The sequence below is a fragment of the Thunnus albacares genome, chromosome 7 (assembly GCF_914725855.1).
Source record: "Thunnus albacares chromosome 7, fThuAlb1.1, whole genome shotgun sequence".
NCBI lineage: Eukaryota > Metazoa > Chordata > Actinopteri > Scombriformes > Scombridae > Thunnus > Thunnus albacares.
Genome location: NC_058112.1, coordinates 31,805,662 through 31,829,786, shown reverse-complemented (window position 1 = coordinate 31,829,786; position 24,125 = coordinate 31,805,662). Strand labels below are relative to the sequence as shown.

General features: G+C 39.0%; 1 protein-coding gene across 1 annotated transcript in view; it reads left to right on the top strand.

Annotated features, from left to right (window-relative positions):
* LOC122985321 (transcription initiation factor TFIID subunit 4-like) overlaps window positions 1–24,125 on the top strand; it is a 34,977-nt gene that overhangs the window by 6,120 nt on the left and 4,732 nt on the right. Inside the window, exons 4-14 of the mRNA XM_044355891.1 lie at window positions 509–703; window positions 883–1,005; window positions 1,120–1,209; window positions 2,514–2,705; window positions 3,535–3,610; window positions 3,811–3,916; window positions 6,784–6,953; window positions 10,525–10,655; window positions 12,383–12,508; window positions 14,401–14,457; window positions 19,746–19,868. Of these exons, the coding sequence (XP_044211826.1) occupies window positions 509–703; window positions 883–1,005; window positions 1,120–1,209; window positions 2,514–2,705; window positions 3,535–3,610; window positions 3,811–3,916; window positions 6,784–6,953; window positions 10,525–10,655; window positions 12,383–12,508; window positions 14,401–14,457; window positions 19,746–19,868 (1,389 nt within the window). The remainder of the gene's footprint in view (window positions 1–508; window positions 704–882; window positions 1,006–1,119; window positions 1,210–2,513; window positions 2,706–3,534; window positions 3,611–3,810; window positions 3,917–6,783; window positions 6,954–10,524; window positions 10,656–12,382; window positions 12,509–14,400; window positions 14,458–19,745; window positions 19,869–24,125) is intronic.

The following is a 24,125-nucleotide window of genomic DNA, read 5'->3' as shown; positions in this document are numbered from 1 at the left end:
AGTGTCCAGCTTGTATGAGGAGGGGAGGGACCGACCTCCCGTACAGGAAGTATTCTTATTATAACTGCATCTGAAGTAACACCAGAGAAGAAGAGATGCTGTGTAAGGACAGTGACAGATCAGTGTTTGATTAAACGCTGCATAATTAACAACTTTTGTGGACTGTTGTTAGCACGCTAGCCATGCTAGCTCCCGCAGGTTATGGTTGCATCCCTACACACACTGTTTCCTGTCTCCCTTTCCTTTTGGCTGCGCCAGATGAGTAAATTTCTCCAGGCGGTTTTCAGTCTGACTGTATGCACTTGGGCTGATTTTGGAAGATTTAGGGTCCATGTGACTTCTTTTACAAGCTGCTAATTCAGTAGTATTAACTTCCAAATGAATACAGTAAAATTGGACCAAAAGAAAACGCTGATTATACTGTGAATCCATCTGAGGAAGAGAGCAGATCATTAAATAATGATTATAATAAAATTCATTCTCTCTCCCTGACTGTGTCGTTTCTCAGAAGGCCATCACGGTGGCTCCCGGCGGTACAGCGGTGTCGGTGAAGATGGCCCCCGCTCAGAAGGCTCCGACGGTGATAACGCCGGGGGGGACGCCTGTGGCGAAGCCCGCCGGCGTGCCGTCCACCCCCCCGATGACCAGCACGACGCCGGCTCCGGCCGCCACGCCCGCTGCCAGAGTGACCGTGGTGTCCCAGGTCAGGGGTCCGGAGCAACACCAGCTCTGAGTTCATCCTGGTTCACTGTGTTAGACTCATCTACGACACATTCAAGAGACACTTAAACATATAAAATAAGAAAGAAAGTTAATGTGAGTGTTACCTGACAAACTAATCAGCGTTGTTGTCTTTTATCGTGTCTCTCAAACTCCCGACAGGAGATGCAAGAAAACGTGAAGAAATGCAAGAACTTCCTGGCCACGCTGATCAAGCTGGCGTCCCACAACTCCCCCTCCCCAGATACCTCCAAGAATGTGAAGGCCCTGGTGCAGGACCTACTCGTAAGCTGTTTTTTAATTTCATGTGTGGATTCATTCAGGGGTTTCCAATGACCGGCTTGTGTTTTTTTTTTTTTTTTTTTCCTTGAGTCTAACTCCCGCCGTGTGTTTGTTCAGGATGCTAAGATTGAGCCGGAGGAGTTCACCACTCGGCTGCAGGCGGAGCTGAAGTCGTCTCCACAGCCCTACCTCATCCCCTTCCTCAAGGTAACAACACACACACACACACACACACACACACACACTGCAGTCTGAAGTACTACTTATCAGTGATATTACCACATCACAACCTGTGTACCTGTTACAGTACCGTACAGTAACTACTGCTCTTATTCTGAAAATTCTTTATTCTACTGCTGCTGCTGCTAATATTACACTTCTTATCTTTTAACTCTGCTTCACTACTGCTGCTAATACTACTAGTACTACTGTTAGTACTTATTCCACTGCTTCTATGGGCACTGGTACTTTAACACCCACTACAGCTACCATCAGCAGTACTACTAACCACTTCCTGAGAGCGCGAACCATCGCTGCTGCTGCTGTTATATTAATAGCACTATTAGCACCATTATTGTCTGCGGTATTACTGTTACTGCAGAGATGAACAGAGATACATGTATAAGTTTTTTTTTTTACATTTTACACTTTTTTTAGAATTGTATTAGTTTGGATTTCTTTAACAGTATTTGCAGTTTAGTAGAGCTGCAGTTAACAATTATTTTGACAATCATTTAGTCTATAAAACATGAAAAAAACAGTGAAACATGTCTGTCACATTTTCCTAGAGCCTGAGATGACGCCGTTTAATGTCCTGTTTTGTCCAAGCAATAATTTAATATAATGTAAGATAAAGAAAAGCAGCAAATTCTCAGGTTTAAGAACCGAAACTATCAAATATTTGGCATTTTTGTTTAAAATAAGTTACCTAAATGATTAATCGATTATCAAAGTCGTTGCCAATTAATTTTCGAATAATAGTTGCGGCTTTATGGTTTAGTTTCTGTAGATAATAAAATTCAATAAGGTATAAAGTGAAATGTATAAGAAGAATGGAAGTAATGTTGTATAATTGTTAAAGTGTGTGTTATTGCTTTATGTCATATATGATATAATAACATGAGGAAATGTTGCCTGCTCTTCATCTCTGGATCCTCTTCTTCAGATGTAGCTCAGCTAATCCAGGCTAACATGTTGATATCAGGCTAAAATAATCTAAAAATTTCTCCACGTTCACACCTGTATGAAAGTCAATCATCATCATCATCATCATCATCATCTGGAAATGAGTTCTCACAGTATGTTCATCCTAAAACGTCTTGAACCATCTCACTGTGAATAAGCCTGGACTTTTATAGGTTTGGGCTTTTGGATTTGTTGCTATGACAACAGCTCTAGATCATGAGAAATCCAGACTTTTGTCAAATCAAACTAACTAACTACGATCACTTCATCGTAGCACCACCGGCTGTTTAACCCTGACGTGTGTTTTCTGTTTTTTTCCTCCACAGAAAAGTCTCCCCGCCCTGCGTCAGTCTCTTCTCAACAGCCAGCAGTCTCTGACGACAGTCCCCCCCAGCACCTCCGCGCCCCCTCTGGCTGCCCCCGGCGCCGTCACCACCACCGCCATCCAACCGCGGCTGCCCATCAGTCCCGCCACCAGCACCGTCCGACTGAACGCACCGCTCACAAACACAGCTCTGGTACGAAGATGAAACATCCCCAGAAAAACATTTTAAAACTCCGCTGCTGCTTCGCTTTCGTCTGACGCGACACGTTACTGTGCTGTAGATTAATAGTCGCTGAATCGTCTCCTCATAACGTGACGGATTACAGACAAGAAAATCCTAATTTAAGGGCTTGTTGGAGCATCGTTGACCTCGCTGGAGCTCCGGTGTAAAAAACAACATCATAGCGACTTTGTTTTAACGCAGAAACATGATGGAAGTCACGTATGAAAAGTCAAACACATGTTGAAAATCCTGCATCACAGTGTTTGTGTGTGATCGACAGTCAACTATCATGAAAAAAAGTATTTTTTAAAATGAAAACTGCTAAAACTCTCCATTAAAGATCCCCTCTAGACGTGTTTTAAGACATATATAAGAATACTCTACTTGGAATAATAGTTTTTCTCTTATTTTTTTCCACAAAAAAGTTAAATTACCTTGTTAAAAAGATTTCTAAAGTGTAACTGCTGGACCCAAGATGTCTCCTTCTTCACTGAAAAGTCCGTTCTCAGTGTTTGTGCACTGGAGTTAGTTGCATACTGGACTACGATTGGCTCCAAACCAGTTGTGATGTCATAAATCCTGCAGGGTGTTAAAGTGAGATTGAAGGTGAACGCAGAGAAACGTTCAAAACAACCTCTGCACATGCATCATTCTGCAACATCATCACAGTCAAGACGAACGAGAAGAAAAGCACATTTTAGGGCGGAGGGGAACTAAATCTACATCTCAGACTCTCAAGAGTTTCTGCTGTTTTTGTATTGTTTAATGTCCCCTTTTTAAATTTTTCGTTTGTCTTCAGGCTGTTGGCAGAGCAGGAGTGCAGACCGTGCAGACTCGTTCACCTGTTGTCGTCAATCAGACTCTCAGACCTCAAGGTGAGTCCAGCAGCGTCTGCAGGACACTCCGAGCTGCTGGAGTCCAACCAGCAGATGGCAGGATTCACTTCTTCTAACTAACACAGCAGAAATATTCTTTCTTTACTGTAAAAATCTCCAGATTTAGTGGAAAAGATGTCAGCTGATCTTGTTATTTGATATTAAATGTTGGTTGTTTTTTTTTTCTCCCCCTCCATCAGGTGCACTTGTAAGAGGACCCGCCACCATAGTGGGCAAAAGTCCTATTCACCTGGCAGCCCAGGCCAATCAGAAGAAACTGAGTGACCCAGGGGGCGGGACTTTCAGGTGAAGTAGAAACTCATTGGCAGGCTGTTTGGAGGTCAGATTAAAGCAGCTCGAGGCCAGACATTATATAAATCACACACACGTTGCCTTCATCACACAACAAACATGGAGACGTTTTCTCATACTTATGAAGTCAATATCATATAATTATGACATCACCTTATTGGAAAACTATGTGGGATATTTACTAAGGATATCGCAAATGACTTTAAGGGCGTAAAAGCTGCACTAAAGCCGTATTCAGACAGGAGGAACATCACAGGGGGAGGTGGTGCTTCTCAATAATTGAACTCTTGGTTCTGGGCGGCGTTTTAACACGTGGAAATGACAGGATCTGTGATAGACATGGCGCTGGAGACGTAAAGATGAGGGCAAAGATACCGCGTGAGGCGAGAGTCAGAAATCGTACTCCTACTGCTCGGAGGCATAACTCAGTCAAATCTGAACACACAGACATTGATTTCATTCAGTGTGACTTATACTTCCCAAGAATATCATTATCTCTAATGTCCTTTAACGGTAAACCTCCATAAATACATTAAATTATAGAAAAAGAAGCTTCAGAACTTGCCAGAGAATCATCAGATTTTTAAGTAATCCAGTGATAGTCGTCTGTACATCCATGGCAACACTGCAAACAGGAGCTGCTAATTCAGCAGACTTTAAACCTGCGGTGACTTTTGTCTCCCCCTTCTGGTAGTGAGAGTAATTACACAAACACTGTTGACATGTGCTCATGTCATAGGCTCCTCCATAGGCTCCTCCATCACTACTGTTGTGGTTGTAAAACGGTGGATAAATTGTTTTGACCTCCAAGGAATGACTTGTTCTGCTATCAGAATTTGATCCATTCGGTTTAATAACATTTGGAAAGTCTAGAAGAGCTGCATGATTAAATTATTTTCTCCCCAGTCGAGTTAGCGGAGGGCTAAACTAGAAGTCTCTGGTGTACATGCTGTATCTTTACCAAAAACATCAGAGCAAATGTCCAAATAGGTGTAATTTGGATAAACTGACCTCATATTTGGAATCTAAATGGTTACTTTCTCACCTGAAAAAATATTCAAACTTTACAAAAGTGACATTAACAATCCTACACTGAAAATTACAACACTTTCTAGTCTGTTGCGTCAGATTTGCTGAGGATATTACATCATGTTCGGCATCCCGACCCATCCTGACTGGTGCTCGGCCCTCAGGTGATACAGAGAGATTTACCTGGCAGCGACAGGCTTAATCAGCATTACGTGAACTCGTTTGGCAAGAGCTCGAATGTAACAGATGTTCATTTATATGTAAAAGTCCCTCACGCACAATAGAAACAAATATGGTGTAAAAACGGGTCTGAAAGGGAACAGCAGTACCTGCCTGCAGCGGACATTACAACAGACCATTAGATGAGCTTTTATGGAGTCTTGATGGTTTTATTTTATTCTGTCATCATATTGGTTCCCAAAGTGGCTGATATGTTTGTGTTAGCATGTTTCCATCTATCAGGTTTGCAAAAAGTGTTAAAAAAAAACTTAAAAATACAAGAATGTCGCTCCAGATGAGATTTAAATTACAGGATTAATCATCAATCATCTGTGTTGATAGATGATTAATCCTCTGTTGATCAGATGACAACTGAGCTCATAATTACAACATCTCATAACGACGAGATGCATGTTCTTATTTAAGAGCTCCGATCAGAAGAAAACATCTGTCATTTTTATGTTTCCACATGTTGCCTGTCGTTGCTTTCAGCCTCTTGACGCTCAGTGTTGAACAACTTGTAGTTCACATACGAGCCACCAGATGGCGGCATGTGTTCACAGTGCCGATAACTCGCCTCTCTCATCACATGTCCGCCGCCGCCGCCGCCGTGCACCAGGGGAACAAACTTTTCCTGCAGTGTTTCAGCTGTGGTCCAGATGGATCACAGTTCTGGCTGTGTGAGTTGATCTCATGATGTCTGACAGGGAAACATCTGTCCACACACACTTCACGGAGCAGGAGGGAGGAGGTTTTACTGCAGGTGGCAACTCCTCAACCCTCCCATGTAACTCTGAATGAGCCAACTTTTATACAGTCAGAATAAAGTGCTTTTAATGCATTTATTTAACTAAAAGTTTCTTTTTTTTTAGTGAGATGATAAGGATACTGCACCTACACACATGCATGACAATCAGATATTTCCATCTGACATGAAAAAGTGATTGATTTACAGCAACCTGGAAATATTTAGAGACATTTTTGAAACTAGTTTGGTCGCACGGCCGCAGTGACACGACAAGAATCTGAAGTCAGAAACCTACTGAAACAGACAACATCAGAAACATACTGTTACAACAGTATTAACACTAAGTAAGTAAGTAAAATGTATTTATATAGCACTTTTCACAGACATTAGTCACAGAGTGCTTCCATAATCACAAAGAAATACAGAGAAATACACAATCTGTAATAAAAGTACACAGTAAAAAACATAAAATAAAAATACACAATAAAAACATGGAAACATACTCAAACACCTGTCTAAAAATGTGTGTTTTTAGATGCTTTTTAAATGAATCAGCAGACCAGTAATGGTGCAGGCAGAAGACTCCAAAGCTTTAGGTGCCACGGCCTCAAAAGCTCGATCACTAACACACAAACTAACACATATTAAAGTCATGTGAATCACTCGGTGAATAAAAAGCTTAAATAACCCTACACCTTATGTTAAAACTACTACAGTAAAACTACTGGTTGTCCTGGTAACTCATGAGGTAACTGGGAGGTCAGTTTCCCGTTGTGTCTTAATTCTAATATTCGTGTATTAACGTGAAGAAAACATGCGGCTGAACGCAGCTAACCTCTCCGCTCTGCCTCTCGACTGTCCTCAGAGATGACGACGACATCAACGACGTGGCGTCCATGGCCGGCGTCAACCTCAACGAGGAGAACGCCCGTATCCTAGCGACCAGCTCGGAGCTCGTCGGCACCAAGATCCGCTCCTGTAAGGACGAGTCTTTCCTGCCCACGGGTCTGCTGCACCGCCGCATCCTGGACACAGGTACGGTCACCTGTCAGTGGTTAGTGTGTGTGTGTGTGTGTGTGTGTGTGTGTGTGTGTGTGTGTGTGTGTGTGGTGGTTCAGATCAGTGAAACTTCGGGGTCAGACTTTGATTTGTAACCTCAAATGTTTGATAAGAAGCTCTGAACGTTTGAGGAGGAAGTAGACCCTGTTTTTACTGTGTATCATCCGTGATTGCAATCATATTTTGTGATTGTTAAATATCATTAATGATACATAATATTTAGTCTATGTTAACAATATAATAATGATAACAATCATTTATTTGTTTAGCACTTTTCAAGTTGGACGGCATAAAGAATAATCACAAATATACAAAGAAAGACACAAGAACAGCAAAATACAAGCACACAATTAAAAGAAATTTACACAAAAATCATCCAAAAGGTAAAACCAGCGAAACTATTAAAATAAACGTAAAATCAGGTGGTTGCACAACTGAGCTGTTTTATGTAAATTAATAAGACTAGTTGTTAAAATGTGTGTCAAGAATGATTTTAAAAGCAGAAACAGTGTCAGCGGATCGAATACGAACTAGAAGACTGTTCCAAAGCTGAGCTGCCAGTACAGAAAAAGCTCCATCACCCTTTGACCTTAACCTGGAACAGCCAGCAGGCCGAACCCAGCGGATAGAAGAGGCCATTTTGGACAGAAAGGGGTTAAGAGTTCACTGATGTACTCTGGCGCCTGGCCACGTAAAGCCTTGTGAGTCATGAGTAAGACTTTAAAATGGATTCTAAAAGAAACTGGTAACAAGTGGAAAGAGGCTAAAACTGGGGTGATGTGAGAAGAGCGTTAACAAGGCATTAACAGTAGTCATAGCATGAATAATTTCCTCTGTATTGCTCAAAAATAAGATTGCTCTGATCTTGGAACTATACCTGAGTTGGTAGAAACATGATTGTACAGGTTTTTTGTGTGTTGAAGATAACAACCAGGTTCTTAGCAGGACCCTTAACCCATAAGAACCCACAGTGACACAGGTCCTTGATTTTAACTCATGAAGTCCCTCAGTGACATCTACTGAACATCCTGGTGCAGTCATGTGACAATGCGTGAATCTGTGTACCCATGACATCACTTCCAAAACGGCAGTGTGACAGAACTAGCTAATTTTAAAAAAGCTTGTTTTTTTTGTTACTAAAGGTAAGTTACAACCCATTTAATAAGACATCCTGTATTACATTTAACCTGTTCTCACCACATTTCTTGAACAAATTGATATAAAACAAGTTAGAGAAATATCGTTATGACATATATGTTACATTACAGATCTTTGACACTGAAGGTAGAAATGTGTTCCTTGTGGTCCATTTGGTCTGTTTTATATTCCCCATAATTTTCCTTTAAGGAGAAACGGGTTCTTATGGGTTAATATTGGAATATATACGGAGGTGCTGATGATAAGCACGTCCGTTTTGTCAGAGTTTAACTGCAAACAGTTTTGTGACATCCAGTCTCTCACATGAAACAGCTCTGTAGTGTAGCCAGCTTGTTGGTTTCAGAGGGTTTAATGGAGAGATATAACTGCGTATCGTCTGTGTTAACAGTGAAATGAGATGTTATGGTTACAGAGAGAACAGAAGTGGTCCTAGAGTTGATCCTTGAGGTACGCCACATGTCGTCTGTGCAGTTGAAGAGATGAAAGAATCAACAGAGACACATAATTTTCTATTTGACAGATAGGAGGAGAACCGGGGCGGCTCCAGAAATGCCCACACAATCTTTCAAGTCTATTAATTAGATTGTTGGTGTTGAATGTTGCACTGAGGTCGAGCAGCACCAGTACAGAGCAGTGTCCAGAGTCTGCAGCCGTTAATAAGTCATTTGGAAGAGCTGTTTCGGTGCTGTGTAGCTCAGGGAAATACGGATTGAAATTTCTCAAAGATGCTGTTGTTATTAAGCGAAGTTCTAAAACCAGTTTCTCAAGAATTTTGGAAATGTTTGGTAATTTTGACGTTGGTCTAAAACATTTCTTGAGTCTCTCAGAATGATTTCTCACATGTTTGAGAATGAAAAATGATAAAATGTGATTTCCAGTTTGGATCAATGTGAAGAACAACATGATGACTATTTAACTATTTTGGTTTTTAATATCTAAACACATCAAAGAGAAAAGGCTCTTTGTGTTACTGTTACATTATTTCCTGTCATCTAACTGTAGTTATATTCCCTATAAACCTGCATTTATCTGCTCTTTGAGTGTTGCAATAAGTAAATTTCCATTCAGCTGTTTTTAACGCTGGAAAAAAAACAATCTGTGAATATCACAGAAATAGTTGTTATGCTTGTCTGAAGTAGAAAAGTTATTGAAGTATCGATGAAAGCATCACTTATGTTTCCACTCCACTGAAGAGCTGAAAACATCAGATCTGTGTGTTGAGTGATGATGAGGAGACGGTAACCTTCCTCACATCAATACATGAAACAAACAGAAATGTCATATTTCTACGTGGTTTTCCATTGTTTGAGCTTTGACTGCTGCTCTTTTAATGACGTCATCTCATTGTGTCTTCTTCTTCTGCAACGGTTTAATGGCACAGACTGGAGAATTAGCACCACCTGCTGTTTATCTCCTAATATTCACACAAAAGCTGATAGATGGAAATTAGCATTAATTCCAATTTTCTTTCAACCATTTACTGGTTAAAATTTGAGCTACAGTTGGATGGAAACCTTGCTAATAACTCTCCAGTGCTTAAATGGATGCGTTGGATATATGAACAATTAATTATTGCTGTCAGCTGACATCAGCACTCTTTAACTTATCAATGAGGTTTAGATATCAGCGGATATATATCAGCTGAAATGTGACAAGAAGCTGCTACAGGAAAGCAAAAAGATGTGTTTATGGTCATTTATAAACATTATCTCCACCTGTGACAATAATAACTATTGATGAAGTTTGTATAATCAATCAAGTTAAGTTTAACTTTATTTTTTTTTTTACATTTTGTAAATAATTTCATTGTGATGTCACTGAAATGCAAAACGGCATGTGACACATGTGACCCACAAATTCTGTTTCTGTTTCACTTTCACATCACTGACTCACTAATTTCTGTTTCACTGTGACTTCAGTGTCAGTTTAATTATCTGCTCATGTTAAAAATCAATGTTTTAAAACTCTCAAACGTAGATATTGTCGTAACAGTTACGTTACACATGAACTCTTAAAATCTCTGAGAGATTCAGTTTGATTGTGGAGGAGAAATTAAACGACGTTCAGCAGCATCTGATCATCTGTCATGTTTAAGTGGAGATTTGTTCTGCTGCCTCTGTCAGTTATTTTTAAACTCGCTCACGGCAGAAAACCCTGGTTAATGTTCGTTCAACTCTTGACTGAGAGCAGACTAAATCCCCTTCAAGCACTCGTGCCCGTTTTTAGTAACAGAACACAGAGAGTCTAAAATTAGTCAAAGTCAAGGACAAAAAGTAGAGCCCGACAGGTGCTGCAGAGGAAACATCCGCCTCAAAACAAGAAGAGTTCAGTTGTTTTCACAGGTGGAAATGTTTCCTCTGACTCTTCTTGTTTCTTCTCTCGTCTGCAGCTAAGAAGCTCGGTGTGACCGAGGTGCCGCTGGAGGTGGTGAACTTCATCTCTCACGCCACCCAGTCCAGACTCCGCTCGCTGCTGGAGAAGGTTTCAGCGGTCGCTCAGCACCGCACAGACGGGGGAAAGGCAAGAACAAACACACACATACACACTCACTGATTCATGGTTGCAACTAATGATTATTTTCATTATCTATTAATCTGTGGATTGTTTTCTCAATCAATAAATTGTTTTGTCTGTAAAATGTCAGAAAATAGTGCCAGTTATAATTCCCCAGATACAGTGGTTACATGTTTAAATGCCTTGTTTTGTCCGAACAACAGTCCAAAACCTAAAGATATTCAGTTTACCATCATGTATAACACAGGAAAGCATTAAATCATCACATCTGAGAAACTGCAGTAGGAGAAATGAACAATATTTACATATTTGTAGATTCTGGATATTTAATGAGAGAGAAGGAGTAGATGTTATTTTAAGGATTTTAAAGTGGTAATCATATTTTTTTTTGTGGAAAAAACATATCAGACACACACTATTGTTCCAAGCAGAGTATTTTTATGTGTTTTAATACATGTCTGAAAGGGATCTGTAAGAGAATACTTTTCATTTTGGAGAGATTTTGCCTCCAGAAATGAGATTCAGGTGTATTTTCATTGCACACATAAAGTTCCAGTTCAGTGAAATACAGTTTTGCATTGAAACTGATAGAACAAACAGTAGCAACAATGCATAAATAAATATATATGAAGATAAACCAAACAATAAACAAGATGTAGAGTCTGAGTGAATGCAGCTATCATATGTCAGCATGAACAGAAACCAGTAAAATATTCAGCTCCAAAACAGCCAACAGAGCTGTGATTTATAGTTCAGTTTGTTCTATTAAATCCAAGCTGATCACAATGTGAAGTCATTTTACTAACTCTTAGCAGTTGCTATGATATTTTTAATAATTGATTGCCTAAAAAATTTGATGCCAGCACACCCCTATAATGTTATAGACTGTATAAACAGAAAGCAGTTATGTAAATTCATCATTGGTCGTTAACTTCTCTAAACCTTTTTGAAGGCAAAGATGGTACAAGGACTCAGCAGTTACTGTTGAACACAATCGTTCTGTAAACGCCTTTCTGCAAAATACAGAACCAGTCAAAAGTTCGGACACTTCTCTCACTCAAGGGAACGGGAAGGTGTCCAGACTGTTGACTGTTGTTTATGCTGAAGGTCTGACAAACATGTCGACTGAATTTCTATCTGTCAAAACATTCGCAGAATGTGAAACGTTAATTAGAAAATGTTCACATTCATCAACACTGATTTAAAATATGAATGTGACACTAAATTTTGTGAGCTCATCTTAATTAATCTTTTCTTGATTAATTGTGAATCAGAAGTGAAAAATACATCACAATTTCCCAAAACCTAAGTTAACACATTCAAAAACCCTAAAATATTTTAGTAATATTAGTTTATTTTCATATATGACAAAGAAAAGCATCAAATGGTCACATTTGACAGTGAAATTTTAGCCAAAATTGTTGCTGATTAATCTTCCATTTATTCATTTTATGGTCCATATCTGTATTATTATTATTATTATTATTATTATTATTATTATTATTATTATTATTATTATTATTGTTTTAATATAAAACATCTCTATTTATCTGTTTTACTTTCATAATTTTTATCATTTTCACACACCCTTTTTGTTTCTTTTCCGCTCCTTCATTTCCTGTCCTCGTTTTCTCTCTTACCTACTTCTCTCTTCACCCTCATATTTATCTCTCATATTAACCGCCTCCTCCTCCTCCTTCTCCTCTTCCTCCTCCTCCTCCTTCCTCCACCAGGATGAAGAGCATCATGAACAGACGTCAGACGTTCGTTCTCAGCTTCGTTTCTTCGAGCAATTGGAGCGGATGGAGAAGCAGAGAAAAGACGAGCAAGAGAGAGAGATGCTGCTTAAGGCTGCCAAGGTACAAACACACACACTCATATATTTAAATATGTCTGTATATTTATATATATATATATATATTTATATTTATGTATATTCACACAAATGTATACACACAGTTTCCTCAGCTTTGTTGGGAAAAAAGAAGTTTAGGGTGCATTTCTGTTTTGTTTGGAGGTTTTTTTTTTGTTTTGTTTTCATCAGAAAGTTTTTTCGCAGGTTTTTAAAAAGAGAAAATAGATTTTAAAGTAATGTTGATCTGGATTTTATGTTCACACACATTCAAAAGTTGTTGTTTCCTTGTTTGTTTTATCACTGCAGTTCACAGTAAATGAGGTCTTGTTGTGGTGCAATTGATAAATAAACAAGTGATAAAATAATAAAAATAAAATGGTTAGACTACAGAAAATGTGTGCTGTATAAGTAAATTACAATAAACTTGTCATTTGTGATTTTTCCCGGGAATGTCACCACAGACACCCAGTTCGTGATACACATAACACTGTAAATGCCAGGGCTTTCATCAGCGGGCCAAAGGCTCAATCACCATTGTGTTACCTCATTCGGCGATAAATAGACTTAACAGACATTTATTTGAAAATCTTTGAGATTATTTAACTATGAAGCAAGGACTCTCAGTCTGGCTGTATGTATGTATGTCCTTCACATATCTCGAGAACCGTTCATCCGATATACTTCACACTTGGCGGGTGCGTTACTGGGGACCAAAAGAAGTGTCATGTGAAGTTGTTTGAATGAGAAATGTTAAAGATATCATTAAAAAAAAAACAGTGGACATCTTTAATATGGCAGCCACAAATACCAGCATAAATACTTGTGCTGCATTTGTTTATGAGTGAATCTTGACCTCTCCAATATGGCGGCCGCACAGACACATAGCTGCAACATACAGCAGCTAAAGAACTCTGTGTCTGTCTGTCCGTCCTTTGATTTGCTCTACAACTGTTCATCCAATCGACTTCAAACTTAGCGGGCTTATTGCTGACGACCCAACGAAGTGGTGTGAAGTTGTTTTGATGAGCATTTCTCGAGAAAGCTGCAAGCAGCAATACCGGAGGCCAAACAATCAACCCATTACAAACAGGCGTGTTTTGAATGGGCTCTGCACTAGTCACTTAAATGTGTGTGTGTGTGTGTGTGTGTGTGTGTGTGTGTGTGTGTGTTTGTGTGTGTGTGTGTGTGTGTGTGTGTGTGTGTGTGTGTGTGTGTGTGTGTGTGTGTGTGTGTGTGTGTGTGTGTGTGTGTGTGTGTGTGTCCCATGAGGAGGAAGTGACACATGAAAGCAGAGATAATTACAGAAATGACCTTTTACACACATCACTACACACACACACACTCAGCTAATTACCTTGATCTTTAACAGAGACGTCACCGAGGAGGTGACATGTCTGTTTCTCCTGAACAATATTCCCTCATCATATTAAAATTAAACCTGTCACATAGATTCAGCTGCTCATTACCAACATCATTATAACGGTGTAAAAATGTCTTTATTATAGCCTGAAATTAAACACTTCATTCTGAAATGCCACATTCTAACTCGCAATTAAGGGGAAAAAATAATTTAGACTAGTTTTCATATGTAGAAAATGGACCCAAATACAACCGATATGCCTATTAATAAAAATAATTAAATATTCAAATTTGACAAATAACATGATGTTTATTTATTGAGGAGTTTTATTCACTTTAGTTAAATTATCCACAAAATATTATGTTTATGTATGTATTATATTTGTATAAATTAATGACTTTTAACTTGTGAAATGATAAATATTTGCAGCATGTCAGCTTCGTCTAGCACAGAAGAGCTGTGAGCAGGCGTCTGGTGTTTAAATGTTATCTGATTAAAAACAGTAATCTGAACTTCTGTGTGTGTTTCACTTCCAGAGTCGTGCCAGGCAAGAAGATCCTGAACAGGCTCGTCTGAAGCAGAAGGCTAAAGAGGTATGTGTGTTTTAATGACGTCTTCATATACAGTCCATACAGTGAATATACACTTCATACAGTGAATATACACTTCATACAGTGAATATACAGTCCATACAGTGAATATACAGTCCATACAGTGAATATACAGTGAATATACACTTCATACAGTGAATATACAGTCCATACAGTGAATATACAGTTCACACAGTGAATATACAGTGAATATATAGTTCATACAGTGAATATATAGTTCACACAGTGAATATACAGTGAATATATAGTTCATACAGTGAATATATAGTTCATACAGTGAATATACAGTGAATATATAGTTCATACAGTGAATATATAGTTCATACAGTGAATATACAGTTCATACAGTGAATATACAGTTCATACAGTGAATATATAGTTCATACAGTGAATATACAGTTCATACAGTGAATATACAGTTCATACAGTGAATATACAGTTCATACAGTGAATATACAGTTCATACAGTGAATATACAGTTCATACAGTTAATATACAGTTCATACAGTGAATGTACAGTTCATACAGTGAATATATAGTTCATACAGTGAATATATAGTTCATACAGTGAATATACAGTTCATACAGTGAATATACAGTGAATATACAGTTCATACAGTGAATATATAGTTCATACAGTGAATATACAGTGAATATATAGTTCATACAGTGAATATATAGTTCATACAGTGAATATACAGTGAATATACAGTTCATACAGTGAATATATAGTTCATACAGTGAATATACAGTGAATATATAGTTCATACAGTGAATATACAGTTCATACAGTGAATATACAGTTCATACAGTGAATATACAGTTCATACAGTGAATATATAGTTCATACAGTGAATATACAGTTCATACAGTGAATATACAGTTCATACAGTGAATATACAGTTCATACAGTGAATGTACAGTTCATACAGTGAATATATAGTTCATACAGTGAATATATAGTTCATACAGTGAATATATAGTTCATACAGTGAATATACAGTGAATATACAGTTCATACAGTGAATATACAGTTCATACAGTGAATATATAGTTCATACAGTGAATATACAGTTCATACAGTTAATATACAGTTCATACAGTTAATATACAGTTCATACAGTGAATATACAGTTCATACAGTGAATATACAGTTCATACAGTGAATGTACAGTTCATACAGTGAATATATAGTTCATACAGTGAATATATAGTTCATACAGTGAATATACAGTTCATACAGTGAATATATAGTTCATACAGTGAATATATAGTTCATACAGTGAATATACAGTTCATACAGTGAATATACAGTTCATACAGTGAATATACAGTTCATACAGTGAATATATAGTTCATACAGTGAATGTACAGTTCATACAGTGAATATATAGTTCATACAGTGAATATACAGTTCATACAGTGAATGTACAGTTCATACAGTGAATATATAGTTCATACAGTGAATATATAGTTCATACAGTGAATATACAGTTCATACAGTGAATATATAGTTCATACAGTGAATATATAGTTCATACAGTGAATATACAGTTCATACAGTGAATGTACAGTTCATACAGTGAATATATAGTTCATACAGTGAATATACAGTTCATACAGTGAATATACAGTTCATACAGTGAATATACAGTGAATATACAGTTCATACAGTGAATATATAGTTCATACAGTGAATATACAGTGAATATATAGTTCATACAGTGAATATATAGTTCATACAGTGAATATACAGTGAATATACAGTTCATACAGTGAATATATAGTTCATACAGTGAATATACAGTGAATATATAGTTCATACAGTGAATATACAGTTCATACAGTGAATATACAGTTCATACAGTGAATATACAGTTCATACAGTGAATATATAGTTCATACAGTGAATATACAGTTCATACAGTGAATATACAGTTCATACAGTGAATATACAGTTCATACAGTGAATGTACAGTTCATACAGTGAATATATAGTTCATACAGTGAATATATAGTTCATACAGTGAATATATAGTTCATACAGTGAATATACAGTGAATATACAGTTCATACAGTGAATATACAGTTCATACAGTGAATATATAGTTCATACAGTGAATATACAGTTCATACAGTTAATATACAGTTCATACAGTGAATATACAGTTCATACAGTGAATATACAGTTCATACAGTGAATATACAGTTCATACAGTGAATGTACAGTTCATACAGTGAATATATAGTTCATACAGTGAATATATAGTTCATACAGTGAATATACAGTTCATACAGTGAATATATAGTTCATACAGTGAATATATAGTTCATACAGTGAATATACAGTTCATACAGTGAATATACAGTTCATACAGTGAATATACAGTTCATACAGTGAATATATAGTTCATACAGTGAATGTACAGTTCATACAGTGAATATATAGTTCATACAGTGAATATACAGTTCATACAGTGAATGTACAGTTCATACAGTGAATATATAGTTCATACAGTGAATATATAGTTCATACAGTGAATATACAGTTCATACAGTGAATATATAGTTCATACAGTGAATATATAGTTCATACAGTGAATATACAGTTCATACAGTGAATGTACAGTTCATACAGTGAATATATAGTTCATACAGTGAATATACAGTTCATACAGTGAATATATAGTTCATACAGTGAATATATAGTTCATACAGTGAATATATAGTTCATACAGTGAATATACAGTTCATACAGTGAATATAAAGTTCATACAGTGAATGTACAGTTCATACAGTGAATATAAAGTTCAGGTCCAACAATGTCATCAGTTACTGGGAAAAAGTTTCTCTTGCCCTCGTGTACTTCTTCTCTTTATCAATACTTTTCCCTGACATGAAAAATCAACAGTGTCTCAGATGTTTATTATATTCTTTAAATTCAAAGCATTTCCAGTTAAATATTTCATGTTTGCATTCCAAACTTTGCATAAAAACAGGTGGATGGAAACTTATGAGAGTTTTTAATTTAATATACATTCCATTAATAATATACCATATTATACTGTTGATATTATTAATGTAGTTTAATAACCATATAAGCCTCATTTATAATAACATGAAGCTGACTGACTGTCCCACCTCCACCTCCACCTCCACATTGACTTATGTTCATTTCCTGGAGACTTACCTTAACCTTAAACCAATGATTTACGTTATGGGGACTTGCTTTTTGTCCCCTAAAGGGAGGCACTCACCATAATGTGAGTGTGTAACAGATTTATGTCCCCGCAACATGAGGAATACCTGGTTCACACACACACACAAACCTCTCCCCGTGTGGACTCTTTGTCTGCCGCAGTGTCACCTTGAGGCAACAGCCGGGCATCGAGTCTGTCCGAGGCTTCAGGCGTTCCCCGAGGCTAGCAGAGGTCAGGGGTCATTACCCATAAGTCTCTCTGCTGAGGCCTGAGGGGAATGGGGGGGGGGGGCAGTGAGAGCCAAGTGGAGGCATGTCAGAGTGGTGTGGACAGTCTGAAGAGATGACAAGTTTTATAAAATGACATAAAACGTACAAACAAGTTGCTAAAATGTTCAAGTCTGGTTAAGATAATAATATATTTACTACATTGCGCTAATCCAGGCTGGATCTCGATTCATTCTTCGGCTAGTTATTAGCAACTGTATGCTAATATAGTAGAGTATACCTACTAGTCGGTCGGATCAAAGTAGGATCACGTTTCCACCACAAACAAATCACTCTGAAGTTTGTTTGGGACTGGACCCAGACCACCTCCTCAAAGGGTCTCGGTACAGTTGTTTTGGTCCACACCTGAGTGCCATTACTGTGTTCAGACCTGCCCAAATGAAGAAGGGGGGGGAAAGAACCAGAGTCCGATTCAACAGGACTTAAAAGCGCAGGTGCGATAACGCCCTTTGTATTTCTAGAGAGAAGTTGACACGTTGAATGGGAGTCAGTCGGAGCCTCTAATGTCTGTCGGTGGCTCTTAAAAGTGCTTCCACGTTGGTTTCAGCCTCAAGCCGCAGTAACACACATGTAACCTCAGTCCAGTGAATTAGTCTAACTCTTCATTATGCATATTAATGATTATGTGATCAGACGCCTCAAAATGCACTGAGAATCGTTTTTGCGATCTAATATGTGTCTGCAGGCTTCCTCCCAGCTCCTTTAATTCCACCAAGAGATCAGAGCAGCATCTATAAAACCAAACAGTTCCTGGAACTAATCTCAGGAACTAAACTAGGAACTAAAAGTCTCTGTTGTGTGTTCCTGTTTGTGTTTCCACCTCATCTGAGGAACCAGGTAGATTATGCAAATTAGACCCACGAGGATGTAAAAAAAATCAGTTTTCACACGTGAAACAACAACAGAGTCGTCGTGTTCTTTGTATTTACTGTTGACGACTCTGATGTTTGATGTAACGAGTGAACGAGAAGCAGAAATGCAGATTGTCTCTGTACGCAGTGACGAGCTGCTGAGTGTTTGATCTAAATCAGCAGCTAATTTGATAATTAATCGTTTCAGTAAGAAAAAAATGTTCTCCCACATTCTCAAATGTGATAATTTGCTGTTTTTCTTTGTCATATGACAGATAATTGAATATCTGAAGGTTTTATACTGTTAGACAGACAAAACAAGCAAATTGAAGAAATCACTGGGCGCTTTAACATTTAATCGATTTAACAATTAATTTATTAATCAAGAAAATAATCAGATTAATTGATGAGAAAAATAGTTGTTAGCTGTAGCCTTATTTATTTATTTATCTATCTATCTGTGTTACTGTACATCTGTGTCCTCAAAGTGTCCTCGTGCGTGTGTGTGTGTGTGTGTGTGTGTGTGTGTGTACACCATGTGCCCTCCTTCCCTTCTAATTAACATTACAGTGTGTTAATGAGAATGTAAATGTTGCCTCGAATTACGTTTTCTGTCTGCTCTGATCTCTGTCAACCGCACACACACACACACACATATGTATGTACTTCCATACTTGTGAGGCCCCTCATTGACATTATGCATCATAACTAAACGCCTAAACCGTAACCCTTTACCCTGAACTAAACCTAAACCTGATCCTAACCTTAAAACCAAGTCTGGACCGGCCAGAATGTCACCGTACCTTTTTAATCCTAATGTGTGTGTAGTTTCGTGTAAATATTCAATAAAAAGGTCAACACTTTGATCACATAAATAAGATAAATATGTATTAATTTCTGAGGACATCCTCTCTCTTTGATTTCCTTCACAGATGCAGCAGCAGGAGTTGGCTCAGATGCGGCAACGAGACGCCAACCTCACGGCCCTCGCTGCCATCGGGCCGCGAAAGAAACGCAAGCTCGACTCGCCGGGCGGCGCCACAGCCGGCTCAGAGGTACATCAAATTAACAGTGTAGTGTAGTGTAAGTAACCGGTCACATGATCTGCTGGTGTGTCAGGATGGAGGAGGGTCACAGAGAGAGCGGTTAAAGCTTTTTCAGACTCAAAATGTCAGCGATGGAACATCAACGGTGGCAGTTTTTATCTTGAGCACCACTTAAAATAATATATAAGAATGAAACACAACAGAAACCTTATAAAACTGTAGAATTACAGCACAAGCAAGTATTAAACAGCAGTTTAGTAGTGTGCAAAGCAAACTTTATTTACATAGCATTTACATTCAAGGGGAGATTCAATGTGCTTCACATAGAAACATGTATGTATATACAGTATGTATACATATACACATACAGCAAATACACACACACAGACAAATCATACACACATGTATAGACACCATGAAACAAACAATCTGTTACACTTTGAACACACTGAAAGAAAACAAATCAAATGCACAAACAAAAGGAATGTTTTCATTTAAAATGCTTCAGTCTGTCCTGAACGCTTCGTTTGCAATGTTGTTTTACTTTCCAGACGAGACGACGTCAACTCATCACACGTCCATTAATGGTCGTCTGTTCTGTAGCCTTTATTGCTAATAAGGTTGTCACAATACCAGAATTTGAAAATTTGATACAATACCAGTATAAAAAATGATGCTCGATACCACAGCAAAAAGAAAAAAAATCCTAGGCACACAAAATAGTTTTTTTTTCTTTATTATTATTCCCGTGGCTAACACTAGCCACAGGTTGAGGACCAGTTGATTTTCTTCCCCGTTGTTTCATCTGTGCAGCCTTAGGTTGAAAATCTGATTGTAGATCTGTTTATTTATTTATTTATTTATTATAGCTTCAGTACTTTTGATACTACTGAGGGTATAATTAACTTCAGTCGTATCGTTTTAAACACGTGGTATTGAAAAACTTAAGTTACTAAAGTTGTCCACTCGCATATTTGGGATCTGATTTGGGCTCGAACATGTGTGGATGTGTTTGCGAAGTTTCCATTTGGAGTAATCTTAGTAGTATAATTTGTTTACGTAGCCTCCTTAGCAGGAGGAAGCTTCCTGAAGCTGACCAATCAGAACAGAGTGGGCTGATCGGGAGGCGGGGCCTTAAAGAGACAGGAGCTAAACCGGCCTGTTTCAGACAGAGGCTGAACTGAGGGGCTGCTGAGGGTCATTAAAAGATAAATAGAGTTTTTTTAAACTGTAAATCAAGCAAAGATAATCCAGTAGAGCCTCAGAATATAAATATAGAGCTGGAAATAAAACACAGTCTGTTGTCAGTGTACCAAACGGCCAGCAGGAGGTGTTTACATTAAGTGCAACATTTTTACAGTGTAATTAAACGCTCTCTGGTGGACAAACTCTGAATGAGCTCAAATCCAGTTTAACATTTCTTCTTACTTATCGGCCGACATACTCTGATACCACATATCTGCATTAAGCTGATATCAGCTGATATATCAGCTCAGCTTTAGTAACAAGTAACTAATTGTATTTTTAAGTAACTTGTACTGAACACTGATCCTGAGTGAGGATGACTGCAGAGAAAGACAAACTCTCCTGACCTTTTCCATCAACACACACACACACACTCCCTCCTCTCTAATCCAGTGAGTGAATGTGACCACAGTTGAGTGAAGGGGGTCAGCTCCGGCCTGGAGGCTTGTTGTGGGTGTGACTCCCCCCCCCTCCCCCTTCCCCTCCACCCTTGAGGGCAGCCATAGATTTGGGCTCTGCAGAAATGAGCTCGGGGCAGGGTGTTGGAGGCGGGTTGGAGGGGGGGTTATCGTGGCCCGGGGGGCAGGCTGCAGTGCAGTATGGGTGCTTGCCTCGTGCTCACCCCACCCTCACCCGAATGCTCTCTCTGTCCCCCCCCCATACACACACACACACACACATCCAGCCTGAGGCTCGCCCCCTAGCAGGCCCAGACAAAGGCAGCAGAGTGATGATGAGGAGAGGAGGGGGGGGGGGACCCTGCGGAGAAATCCAACATTTTGGGGGTGGTTTAAGCCTCTGTTGGGGGGGGGGCGATGAACTCTGGGATGTGTGAGCGATGTGCTGCCTGGCAGTCAGTAATGAAGCTGCATTAGTCAGGTTTTAATATGTCTGCATGTTGTTTTAAGCAGCTCAGGTCTGTCAGAGCTCCAGTAAATACATGTTGACCAGGTTTTTTGGAGCAGCTCAGTCTCCTCTTGGCCTCAGGTGAAAAGGTATGGCTGCTTATTTATTGTTTTTTTTTCCAGAGAGGAAAACAAAGCTGCTGCGTTGCTAGCGTGTATTCATAACAGCGGGCCGCCCCGGGCCGCGGAGGTGGTGGGGGGGAGGAGGATGGGACGATCTGAAGCCTGATCAGGCCTGCAGTCTGGAGCTAAAGGGCTGCAGCAGCTCCGGGGCAGATTAGATAGACGAGGCAGCCAGGGAAGGCTGAAAGAACAGAAAATCATTTGTGCTGGAAGTTTCCAGGCGAGTTTGGTGTGAATTCAGAGTCTCGCAGAGAAAAGACGGAAGAAAGGATCTTTGTAGTGTCTACATGGCGGAGTTTGAAAGCTTTTGTATGGAAGCGGGGGGCCATATTTATCAAGAGTCACGGAGCAGGAAGTCACTCCTCACTGGCCAGAAACTCTCAGAGTGATGCGGTTTTGGTTCTACTTTTAGGAGAAAGAGTAAAAACATCACTTCTCTCTCTGCTGATATGAATCAGAGCTGCAGAAGAGTCCTCACCTGATGTTTTTATTATTTGAGTATATATTTGATATTTAAAGCAGCTATAATCGATATTTTTAGCTGTCAGTGTGTAATGTGTTGATCGTGGCTCGTAGTGATGAACCTACAGAGACTCTGCAGCTCCTCTCGGCTTTACGGAGCTTTATAGTGAGTTTCAGCTCGTTGGTTATGTGTCTGGCTGTAACTTCACTGTTTTGGTTCACTCTCAGCGTCTCTCATAGCGTCGTTTTCAGCCGCAGCAGGCAGCTGTTTTCAGAGAAAAAGCCACTGTACACTACCTGCTCAGCACCAAACAGCCAGATATTTCCCTCAGGAGTCGGTAGAGAGTAAAAACAGCTCAATGAGAGTGAATATTGGACTCACATTCACCAGGTGGACAGAAACACGACTCCACATGAATGATAATGTTGCTCCGTAACTGCCGGATGTGGAAAATAAGCAACCGTTTGCTAACACGTTCAACATGTAAGTGTTGTGTTCACTACTCGTTTCTACTGAAAACAAGCAAACAAAACATAAGTTAAAGCAAGTTTAAGTCTATAAATGAACAAACTGGTGACATTTATGGACATAGTGTGTGATCCCAGTATAGAAGCCACACCTGTGTGTGTGTGTGTGTGTGTGTGTGTGTGTGTGTGTGTGTGGTGCGTGCAGACGTGTATGTGTGAAGCAGGTTGACATGCCTGCAGGCTGTGTAGCTTCGTAATGCTCTGATTGTGTTCCTGTATGGACCTGGAGCTTCATTCCTATCCTCTGCTGTCAGCTCTGCCTTCAGGCTCCGCTCCCGCACAAAATGGCAGCCCAGTTCTCCGTACAATAGCTTTTCAGCTGCTGGCTCCACAGAAGCCGAGAGAGGAAGCTTCAAAGTGTACATACAGGCTGGTTTATGCGTACAGTTATAAAATACGGAAGCTGAGAGACTTGAAACGGTGTTTTAATTACACAGATTATCCACAGAGAGAGAGCAGATCAGCTTTAAATGTTCTTTAAGAAACACCTCCGTCAGTTAGAGCTGCAGCCAATGATTGTTTTCATCATCTATTAATCTTCAGATTATTCTCACGATGACTTGTTTACTCTATGAAACGTCAAAAAGTCATAAAAAAGGGCCCAAACATCTTCAAACATCTTGTTTGTCTGACCAACAGTCCAAAACTCAAAGAGCTTCAGTTTACAAAGATATAAATCATCTGGAAGCTGAAGCTGGAACCAACACTTCTTATTCTGTGGTGGCATCACATCTGTGGCCGTCACCGTCTTATCCAGCTTAAACTCATTCATTGAATATACTGGACAGGCTGGTCAGGCTGTCTAAAACTAAACCTCTGACGTCTTTCCTCTGTGTGACAGATGCAAGCTGCTGCATTGATGCACATTATTTATATTCTGGAAATCAATTTTTTGACTCTATTTCTAAAGCATTAGAAGCAATCATTGACCCTTCCCCCACTCATTGGCCTCTCACCCAAAAATATTCCTCTCTAACTCCCAGAAAGACGCCCTGGTCGTCTC